Consider the following 12,011-nt stretch of genomic DNA (forward strand, 5'->3'; position numbering starts at 1 on the left):
GAACATCATCGAAAAGCAGGGTGTTGGGGAAATCACTTTTTTTTCTCTTTTTCATCAAACCGCAGCTTTTGCAAGTTCCCGCAGTTTTTGCAAGTTTCCGCAATTTCAGCGCATAAAATTGCAAAAAAAAAGAAGGACTGGCTTATTGGATATGTATTTGAATCCTTAAAATGGCTGATATTACAGTTTAACTTAAATAACATAAATCATGTACATATACTATGTGATGAAAGACAGAATCAGAAAATGATTTATTACCCAAACATCCGTCAAGTTCAGATAAAACAAGTTTAAAAACACAATAAGTAATATAAAATAAAACATTTGCACACATATTGCAAAAGCACATTTTACTAAACATGAACATGCATGCTTAAGCATCATTTAACCAGGCACTGTTGTGATTCTTATAGAGGTCCTACAGGTTTTAAGGTAACTGCAAAACTAAATAGTTCCAAAAAACCTACAAACCTATTGTCTGCATTTCAACTGCATGGCACGGCACGGCTCTACTCAACTCGACTTGCTCTTTTTTTTGGTTTACCATTAGCATGAGTTGTTTATGGAAGATGATTAGTGCCACTTGTGAAAATTGTATTTGAGTTCTGAGTTTAAAGTAGAGATGTTCCGATACCGATACCAGTATCAGTATCATCTCCGATACTGCCTAAAATGCTGGCATCGGTATCGGGAAGTACTGGAGTTTATGCACCGATCCGATACCACGTAATAAAGCCCTAAAGAAAATCTACGTTAAAGTAGTTTATTTATGTTCTTTTTCAGTTATAACTGACTGTCAAACTGGATAATAAAAGAAAGTTCTGTGGCATTCATTGTTTGTCTTTGTTCATGTTACAAAGAGTTTAACCTGAGCCAGACCGACAACAAAGCTAAAAAATAAGATCACATACTACTATCCACATACAGGGATAGTAGTATACAGTTGTTAAAACATAATCAAATATACGAGACACTGGTATCGGATCAGTACTCGGTATCGGCCGATACGCAAGTTCAGGTATCAGAATCGGTATCGGGAAGCAAAAAATTGTATTGGGCCATCTCTAGTTTAAAGTCAGAATTCTGAGAAAAATTCTTGGATAAAAGTCAGAATACTATAAAGTAAAAAAAAATTCTGACTTTAAACTCAGAACTCAAATATATTTTTGGACTTAATCCTCTTCCATAGCTGTTAGCTGAACCATGCAGTGGAAATGAGGCCTACGAACCTCAAAAGAAGGCACTCTTTGGTATCTATCGAGGCATTTTTTTCTTGTACTGTGCAACCATTGAAAAAAATTGTTTTTATACGTTCATAAAGACAGTTGCGCCGTTACAGAAATGTAAATGAACAATGAACCTGCACAATCGACGGCTGGTTGATTGTAAGCCTCTTATTTCTGCGAAAAGGCGATGCTGCAAAGACATTTATTCTACAATAAAAAAACAAAACAAAAACATTGTTGTCTTATTTTAAACAACAGACAGAAGTTGTTACACATACTGAATGTTCAGTATTTACTATTTTGAAATGGGTGCTGTGCCCTCCAGGGGTACAGATAGAGTTTCATCTGAAGGACCAGCTGTCCTTGTGTCTGTAGAACTCTGGGTCCTGCCCAGCAACTCACTCACAGTCAGACACTTGAATACACTGTGAAACATATTCCAACTTACTTAGACTCTTTCCAATTTAAACAGTCCTAAATTGTCATTTGCATAAAGCATGTGCTTATTAATTAGAAAAAGAGTCAGCTCCATCTCTCCTGGAGTGAGAACAACTTCAGGATTAACGTACAGGCCGCTCGACATTACATTACAATACCTTGAAAAATCAATCATCATCAAATTGAACTGAAAACAAATTGGCACTTTTGAAATGAACACTGGTGTGTGAACTAAAGATACAAAGACAAAGTTTCTGAAAATATTCAGTGTGCATTCTGATTGTCTTGGTATAGAGGAGCAGTATTTGGCACTGGAGGCCACTTTGCTCTCAGGTTGGCTCAGAGATAGAGAGGCTGTACTACAGATCACCCCTAAGGGGAAGGGCTTTCATGGAAAAAGAAGGTGGCTGGTGCAGTATCCCTCTGTGATTCCCCAGCTGCTGAAGAGGGATTCCAGTTTCAAAGTGTCACCTGTCCACACACGCTTCAATGATGAGGGTTAGGCACAGGGGTTAGATACTCCATGTCCACATTTCTTGACTCATAGCCATCGTATGTTGGATTGAAACTTGTACTGTAATCCTTGGTCATGGGCATACATTTCATCTAACAGACGCAGAGCAATTATTGAAGGGGACACAAATTGTACATACAAAATTGGACTTGTATAGGTTATGTGTAACGTCAGTTGTGGAACTCTAACGCTAGGCTGGCATAAGCTGTTTTATTCACTTTGAACATCGAATGACATTACGCCATAGTGCTACAACTGGTAAAAAAAAATACCACAGAGTACCTTTTAAGGTAACTTTCCCCCCCTACACTCCACCCCTTTTGCTCCTCTCCAAGGAGGATGAGCAAGAAGGTGATATAGTTTAAACTGTCAGTCTTATCTGTGTCCCAAATCCTTACACATTCATTTAAAGCAGGGTTTGAGTATGTAGCAGTCGATATGAATACTAAAAACGCTAATGATGGACACTATTCTCCAACTATTCTCTTATAGGCAGTTGCGTTATAAATTCGGACTTTGATTGCCTTTGCTCAATGCATGTATTGCATAATTTCCTGTTGGTATAAAACAAAAGGTTTGTTAATTTCTAGCTGCAAACCCCATATACTATAAACATTAGTATACAGTGTATACTTATAATTAGTATGTAGCATAAACTGGAACACACCTCTTAACTACAGTAACTGGGCTCTACTGTACAGCACATAGAGAACAATGAGCCAAACCTGATCACAAGACATACTGTACAAAAGAGCTGCTTTTTTTTATAAAGTATCAAGACTTTGAATAGTACAGTATGAGAAGTTTTATACCAGCAGATCCAGTCAAAGGGAAGATAACATGGGTGCTGGGCATATATCCAAGGTATCTAGTCTGTCACAATAAAGGCATGATTTCAGACAAGTAGAAATGCACTTGACCAAGTGCCCAGGATGTTATGAGGATTCTGGAGTGCTGTGTCTTTGGTTTGTGAGCCATCTAGAAGACTATGAATGCTGAGTTATTTAGCTGTGAAGCAGATTTGGAGACTCTCTGGTTGACCTGCACCATACTAGGTAACATGACAGGCAGAGTTCTAGCTACATCTCTGAAATGAAGCGAGCCAGAGTTTACAGATCTCCAGAACCGAGGAAGGATTAAAGCTAATCTGACGACACAGACTGTGACAGCCGCTCCTCTCCTCTCCGCTCCTCTCCTCTCCTCTCCTCTTCTCGCCAATCTGTTTCTTTTCTGTCCTCTCATGTCTCTGTAAGCTGCTGTAAAAGAATTACAAAATACACAATGGGTCTGTGCTTTCAGATCAACAGTCGTTTGGACAGGCTACTCAGAGGCAGGCAGTCTGTGGCTGCTGCCCACTAGCTTCAGCGGGAACATGAGGTACAGGTGTGTCAGGAGTATAACATCTGAAATCCACTGGTGTTTCTGCTGGTTAGTCCCCTGAGTCCTTACTGTCAGAATGAGGAGTGTACTTCAGTCGAAATGTCCCTGTGAAACACAACAAAAGGAATACAGTTGCTGTGTTGAAGCTTTCGCAATGCCCAGATAGAACATGCTTGAGCCCTCTTTGATTGATTAAAAAAAAAAACGTCCTATTCTTATTACAGTTTTTCTCAATCGCTTTGGCACAATCGTTGAATGAATATTGAACTTCGTCAAACTATATGACTATTTATATGAACATAAGGTCAGTTGTTCACGTAGTCATAGTCATTTGTCATTGCTTTGGCACAAAATGCACTGAGTAAGCCTTTGCATTCATTTGCTATTGAATCATATTATTCTCAAATGCAATTACACACGTTCATTGTGTAAACCCCTACATGCAAAATAGAGCAACCAACAATCACAATAACCTGTCACACATACACTCACTTAAAGGATTATTAGGAACACCTGTTCAATTTCTCGTTAATGCAATTATCTAATCAACCAATCACATGGCAGCTGCTTCAATGCATTTAGGGGTGTGGTCCAGGTCTAAACAATCTCCTGAACTCCAAACTGAATGTCAGAATGGGAAAGAAAGGTGATCTAAGCAACTTTGAGCGTGGCATGGTTGTTGGTGCCAGACAGGCTGGTCTGAGTATTTCACAATCTGCTCAGTTACTGGGATTTTCACACACAACCATTTCTAGGGTTTACAAAGAATGGTCTGAAAAAGGAAAAACATCCAGTATGCTCGCACAACCTTGAGGCGGATGGGCTACACCAGCAGAAGACCCCACCGGGTACCATTCATCTCCACTAAAAATAAGAAAATGAGGCTACAATTTGCACGAGCTCACCAAAATTGGACAGTTGAAGACTGGAAAAATGTTGCCTGGTCTGATGAGTCTCGATTTCTGTTGAGACATTCAGATGGTAGAGTTAGAATTTGGCGTAAACAGAATGAGAACATGGATCCGTCATGCCTTGTTACCACTGGGCAGGTTGGTGGTGGTGGTGGTGTAATGGTGTGGGGGATCCTTTTCGCCTTCAGAACTGCCTTAATTCTTTGTGTCATTGATTCAACAAGGTACTGGCAGCATTCTTTAGAAATGTCGGCCCATATTGATATGATAGGGTAAAACATGGTATTAGTATGGTGCTCCTAATAATCCTTTAGGTGATTGTATATTAGATACATAATAGGTATGTGGTTTTGTTGTAAATGTTTTCAGATGAAATACTTAGGCTAGATGGGAAACAATACAATTTCCTCACAATTTAGAGCAACCAAATGCAAACAGGTGACAGGTGAGGCTATCACAGCAGATTGTTGTAGGTGGGGGGGCTGCGTCATGCCAAAAGATTTTTCCCTCGTTGCACTGCAAGGGAGGATATCATAAAATGTTGTAGCCAGACAGAGAGGAGAGATTGGATGACCCATGAGGTTGTTACATTTTTCAGTAAATGTGCGATTGAGAAAAACTGAAATGGATAGATTATAGGTTGTACCATATAGAAACACAGTGAGTCCCAATTACAAGAGGTGATATTATCCATAGAATTGTGGTGTGAAATCAGTGCTGTGCCTATAAAAGAATACCAATAATTATAACTTTATCATTAATGTGATGGTTCGGAGTAATTTCACCCTAGGGTCCTTTGCACCATGACCTCGAGCCAAACAACCCCCCAGAAGTTTTTTTCACCTGGATCAAACATCGGGAGAGTTACCGTTATCAGCTGAATAGCTTAGTGCAGGCGCTAATGGATCCAACTGTGTATTTCGTAAGTTACTCCACTAATAATGCCCAAAATGATACCAAATTTCTACAGTAGTACAAATAGGCTATGTACTCATAAAACGATTGGATTGGAAAGTTTGTAAATACACCAGGAGTTTATGTAAATAACACTTGCCTGCTGGCTTCTGCTCTCTGCTGCTACAGGCAGTAAGACGAGTGCTTAGGGACGTCTACAAATTACACCGGAAAGAGACACAACAAACTATATAAAAATAAGGTAGTGTCTCCTGCTAGTTGTACTACAGCACTTACTTAAAAATAAAAATAAGTTAAATTAATAAATATTTTTATTGTATCTCTTTTTGGTGTTGTAATTTGCAGACGTCCCTAAGCACTCGTCTTACTGCCTGTAGCAGCAGACAGCAGAAGCCAGCAGGCAAGTGTTATTTAAGTAAACTCCTGGTGTATTTACAAACTTCCCAATCCAATGGTTTTATGAGTACATAACCTATTTGTACTACTGTAGAAGTTTGGTATCATTTTGGGCATTATTAGTGGGGTAACTTACGAAATACACAGTTGGATCCATTAGCGCCTGCACTAAGCTATTCAGCTGATAACGCTAACTCTCCCAATGTTCGATCGAAAAGCTTCTGGGGGTTGTTAGGCTCGAGGTCATGGTGCAAAGGACCCTAGGGTGAAATTACTCCGAACCATCACTTTAATGTAAGAATTAGGCATGGGTATTGCCAATGATTTCCCGTTCTCACAATGAGAGAATGGCTGGCAATATAATTTCCCATCCCTCTCAAATAGGGGTGCAACAGATCACAAAACTCACGGATTGGGTTGCGGTTTTGAGTCACGGATTGGATCACTTTTCAGATCAGCACATAAAGGGGGAATTTAAATGATTATTAAAAATGTAATAACAAAAACATTTAACAATAATTACTTATTTCACCAGTCAATTGCTGTTAAAAGAAAAAAAACAGATGAGAAAAGGGTATTTTACAATAACTTTGAATGCACCACGAGGTTCACCAGTTTTAAGTAAACGCAACCTTTATTCACGTCTGTTTTGTTTTTCAGTGACCAGTGCCAGTTTGTGTCTGTTAGCTCATAGCTTTAGCGGCAGACGGTTGTACGTTCTGCTGTTGGAATCCTCTACAGTGAAATACTTTCACACTTTTACACCGTTTAGCTGTCAGCATTTTAACCGCGTTTAATCCAACTACTACTGTAGCTACTACTAACGGTAGGCTAACGTTACCTACTGTGTAACGTGTTATTAGTGTTATCTAACGTGACATGCAGCGATGTTTCTGTTGCCTCTAATGTCTGTTTCACAGACATTTAGCTAGCTAAGGGACCGTTCAGTATTTATGGAATGGACCACCGGAGGAAAATAGGGGAGGGTCATGTCTTTTTGTGAATCATGAGTGGAATCATGGGCTCAGTTTGGTTTGAAATGTGCTGAGGATAGAGACGCATTTGGAAGTACATTTCCAGAAGTGCTGGGTATAATGACGCATTCATTTTTTGTTTCTCTTTCGCGCAGGTCTTGTTTGAAAGACGCTGTCCTGTAGCTTACTAATGAATAAAAACGTGGTTTAATGTACGTAAACAATGATCAATGATTACCAAATTTCTCTCTCATATTGCTCCTCATAACCACTGAAAACTGTCAAAAAATCGAACCCAAAGTCCAGTTATTATGGACGTTATCTGACATCCGACGCGTTTCTGCTTCACATTTTCAGCAGGGCAGCGGAGCGGTTGTGGGTTGACTCCCCATGGTTCTCATAGGCTTTATAAGTCATAACGTGAAAAAGCTTAACGTGGTTTAATGTACCTAAACAACGATCAATCATCACCACATTTCTGGTTAGATTTTTTGACAATGAAGAAGAAAACGCTAATGTGAGATAACTTATAATCGTTGGATTTCGGTTTAGTTATTTTGACAGGCTTAATTGTTCATTACAAGATATGGCCATGATAAATTTGGTGATCGTTGATCGTTGTTGAGGTACATTAAACCACGTTAAGTTTTTTTACGTTAAGCAGAATGTCCCAACAGGCAGTGTTGTGAACAGAGAAGTGTGCAGCCAGCACAGCAGCAGAGTGGCTGTGTGTGTGTGTGTGTGTGTGTGTGTGTGTGTGTGTGTGTGTGTGTGTGTGTGTGTGTGTGTGTGTGTGTGTGTGCCTGCCCTGTAGTGATAGAGATTGTTGTGGATTTTTTGGCATCTGTCGCTCAAGATTTATATGTGTTAACTAAATTGAGCTCGAGGTTTTCAAAAAAGTGGTGGGTACAAAATGACTGACAAAATCTGTTAGGTACGCGTACCCACCATCCCCACCGAAATCGACGCCTATGAGTGGAATAATTACGTCTGGCATGATCAGATATTTTATAAATATTTTAAATAACACAAAACAACTAAACTGTGGTAGGTAATACATCTGATTTCATATACTGCTTTAGTAAAAAAAATATTTCCTGGCTGAGAATGCGAGCAGCAGGATGCAAAAAACTAAAATGATTGTTGCACTAGTCTGGACATCTTACCGTGCCAAGGTTGCAATAAAGGTTTCCTAAATGCCACATTTGATGTCAGCTTACTAATTGATTGCGGGTTTTGTGTAGATTTGGACTTTTATATGTTTATTCCACTTTGTTTAAACAGCGAAGTGAAGGAAGCCTAGTGACGAGTCAGTTTGTGTGTTGAATGTTACCCAGAGTGCCTTGCTGAATGGTCTCAATATTTTATTGTTTTATTTCATGTGAATACTAGTTTACTAGAGGAGTAACTTAGTATTTGAAGTAATGCAGTAATGCAGGAAGTGTGCATTTCATTTCCATGCTTAGTGTGTTTCCACAACAACGTTAGTGAGTAAATCTACTGAAATGGCCCCCACACCATAACAGAGGAGTGTGATGCGTCAGATGAGAATGCAGAGGTTAACTCACCTATGTTCTGGCTGTAAAAAAACAATGGGAATCTGTATATCTTAGCCAAGCGCAAACCAGTACAGAAGGTATCGATAAGTTGATGGGAGAGGGTCATGCCCTTTCTCCAAATCGTTTTGGAGGGTCATAGAATTTTTTTTGCTGTCGAGGGGAGGGTTATGTCTTTTTTTGGCTAAAGGTCCCAAAACGCCTCCGGTGGACCCTTAAATAAATAACGAACAGTCCCTAAGTGGCACCATAATGAGTCACCGAAATCCGCATTGCTATTTCGTCCGGTAGATACCGGGCACCGGTGCCATATTAGCCTCGAATTTTAACATGTGGTGTTAACGTGAACAGAAAATTTCTCTCTGTATTGTACAAAAGTTTTTACATATACAAAAACACAAATATTGAACAAGTGGTTGCCAAAGGGGGCAATCACCAATTCAAATACATTTCCAATTCAATTCTACTGTTTATCAATCAGTTTAGGGACATTTCAGTTACAATACAACATTTTTGCTTGGATATAAAAGAGATGCTCAGAGAACCTGTGCTATAAATTGTACAAGCAGGCAAGCAACCTTCAAACATGATTTATAATGCACCAGGTTAATGTTTACATTAAGAATTGATCCCCAAATAGTTTGTATATAGCAAATGAATAACTATTTTAAAATGGAACTTTTACGTAGGTGATTATTATTGAATTGAACTAGGGCTTAATCGTTTAAACGATTAATCGTTTTCAAATCAAAATCACAATTTGAAAGAATGCGTTTAGCCAATCGCGAAGACCGCGATTATTCGAATGTGCAATGTTTAGTTGAATGGTTGGTGGCAATACTGAACTTTAGCTAAACTTTTTTTTTTTTTTTTTCTTCGCCAATCGAATCTTAATGACAATATCTGGCATAGAAATCGCAATCAGTTCTTTTCCACGAATCGTTCAGCCCTAAATAGAACAGTGACAAAGCCTATCAGGAAATAATTAGTTCCATTCATTTGTTCATTCCTTCACTCGCCCACTCACCTTGCTGTGCTGAATCCATGGCCGGCTGTTTGCATTCTTCTGCTCTGTGTCCGCTGGCGCCGCAGTTATAGCACGACACGTTCCCTGCTGCCCGTTTCTGGCTTCCGTTTCCCACAATGCCATGGGGCTGGTAGATGGCAAAGCCCTGCTGCTGGTCAGGTGACGGAGCGCTGTGGCGGTAGAGGGGCGGCGGCACCATCATTGGGTAGGAGAAGGGCGTGGCGCCGGCGGCGCTGGACGAGGCTAGCAGGGGGCTGAGGTGGAGCAGAGGACCCAGGGTGAAGAGCGACGGGCCGGCCGAGAATTGCTGCAGGTAGCCGGCCGCTGTGTATCCAGGCAACGTCCCGTAGGCACCACAGTTCCCCCGACAACCGCAGAAGCTGCAAACACACATGGAGGGGGTGTGACCCGGACTCTGATCCAATGAAGAGGCAGAGGAGGGGGAAGGGGAGGGGCTAGAGGTAGGCTGGGTCGGGTAGTAAGTGTTGCAGGGCACAGCAGCCACAGGAACACTGCTCGCGGTTGCCATGGGAACAAAGCCACAGCCGCCACCGCCGCCACCACCACTACTGGAGCTGCCAGACTTTGTGGAGGGACAGGGCGAGGAGAAAGATGTAGGCGGGTAGGAGTAGTATCCAGAAGGAGAAGGGGATGAGGAGGATGATAGGTGGAAGTGCAGTGGGGGGTGGGAGACATGGTGGAGGCTGTTTGAGGTGGAGGTCAGAGCAGAACTGGTTTCCACCATCAGACCCACGGCACCCGCCGCCACGGCACCCGCCGCCACGCCACGGCAAACCAGCGAGTCCTGGATCTTGGAGGAGCTACCCATGTTCATCCCAGGGAATAGGTTCTCCAGCCTCAGCCCCACCCCCACCCCCAACCCCACACTGAGCCCTGGGCTGAAGCCTGCCGTGGCTACAGGCAGGCCCGAGCCCAGCGGCTTGGTCCTGTCGTCTGTGCACAGCGGAGGGGGCCTGGGCTTACGAGGGGAAGTCAGGATGCGTGCTGGGTTTGAGACTGGGGACAGCAGGGTCTGGGGATAACTGAACTGTGGGTGGTAGGGAGACTGCGGGAGGCCTAGGGGGAGGTGGGAGGAGCAGGAGGGAGGGTGAGGAGGAGGAGCTGGATCGGTTTGAACAGGTAGGACCTGGGCTGTGGGGCGAGCGGAGCCTGCGGGGCAGCTGGAGTTCAGGATGAAGAGACAGGACCGGTCCTTCTCTGGACCCCCTCCCACTGCATCCAGAGCTGACACATCTGGAACACAGAGACACAGCGGTGTGTTGAGGACTAGTTTTAATGTGTGTATTAGAATGTGAACAACCTGAATTTAGTTTTTTGAACAGTTGACACCTTCATGGAATTCTATGTAAGGAGTTTATGTAAAATCGGTCGCACGAAACAACCTGCTGAAAATTTCAAAGACAAACCATCTAAATTCAGACGGATGGTTTTTCAAAGTAAACATTTCCAATGCTTATTTGGTGTTTTTGATTCAATATTACAATGAGGAATTCAGTTGTTTGTGGGATTCAAAATCTCATGAACTTTTTTTGCTTCCATATTAATACAGAAGTAGTATTGCTTGGGTCCAACAAGTGCTACTGCATGTGTGTTTTTAAAGGTGCCCTGCCACACGTATTTAATTACTTTGTGGTAATGTCTGAAGTTCTACCATGGACTCTGTAACATTGTGGAAAAAATGCCATGGTTACCTTGTTTCAAGCCATTCTAGCGTGGTACAGAAAACCTACAGGAAGACTCAGCTCGATTTCTGCCAATTCTCATTAATATTCAACAAGCTGTTTGAATCTGATTGACTAACAGCTAACCAATGAGAGCCTGGCTGTCAGAATCCCTTACCCAGCCTAACTGGGCGAGCTAATGAATAGTAATGAGCTCAGGCAATGTGATGTCAGACTGACCAGCTTTTATAATTGGCCTGCTTTCTCTGCTTATTTCTTTTCAGTGGCTAGAGCTGACAAAGGAGGTAGCTGTTCATTTTCACATTCACAACATAACACAAACACATATGGACCTAACATATTTCAAAAAATGCAAGTAAAAATGGTTTTTATGGCAGGGCACCTTTAAACTTTTCAGCCAATATTAAAGCTATAGTGCGTAGTTTCTGTCGCCCCCATTAAGGAATTTGAAGTAATGACAACAACACTGTCGGTGCGTCCACATGATACAAGCCTTCCGTGATCATGCACGCGCCCCTACCCCTCCTCCACGCAGTTGCTAGTAGCCAAGGAGGAAACGGAGGATTAAAAGAACATGATGGACTCTTCAGAAGAGGTACAGTAGTTATCTTCACTCGAGTTTCTGCACGGGAAAGTCACCGGACGCCACAATCTTCTGAACATAGTTATACTGAGAAATACAGAGAGAGTTGTGTGGATCTGATTAATTGGCTTGAATGTAACAGATATTCATTGATATCAAACTTTACGCACTAAAGCTTTAATGTACATTTATCATATTACAATAATATAATGTATTATTTTATGTTTTGTAGCTTACCTGAATGGGATTAAAGTGTTAACAAATTGAACATTAAGTAAAATTAGCAAATAATAGGGAATATCACTTTCAAACCGCTGCATTCAAGAATTCGATCTGGCTTCTGTCCTTTTTTTTCAGGATTATCACTCTGATAATTCACTCCTGTGGA

At 41.5% G+C, this 12,011-nt stretch overlaps 1 protein-coding gene across 1 annotated transcript in view; it reads right to left on the reverse strand.

Moving 5' to 3' along the window:
• Positions 1-1,040: 1,040 nt before the first annotated feature.
• Positions 1,041-12,011, reverse strand: part of zcchc14 (zinc finger, CCHC domain containing 14) — a 64,029-nt gene continuing 53,058 nt past the window's right edge. The window contains exons 13-14 of the mRNA XM_028584434.1: positions 9,338-10,591; positions 1,041-3,663 (exon numbers count right to left, since the gene is read on the reverse strand). Of these exons, the coding sequence (XP_028440235.1) occupies positions 3,608-3,663; positions 9,338-10,591 (1,310 nt within the window). The 3' untranslated portion in view covers positions 1,041-3,607. The remainder of the gene's footprint in view (positions 3,664-9,337; positions 10,592-12,011) is intronic.

This window comes from Perca flavescens, chromosome 8 (genome assembly GCF_004354835.1).
Source record: "Perca flavescens isolate YP-PL-M2 chromosome 8, PFLA_1.0, whole genome shotgun sequence".
NCBI classification, from domain to species: Eukaryota; Metazoa; Chordata; class Actinopteri; order Perciformes; family Percidae; genus Perca; species Perca flavescens.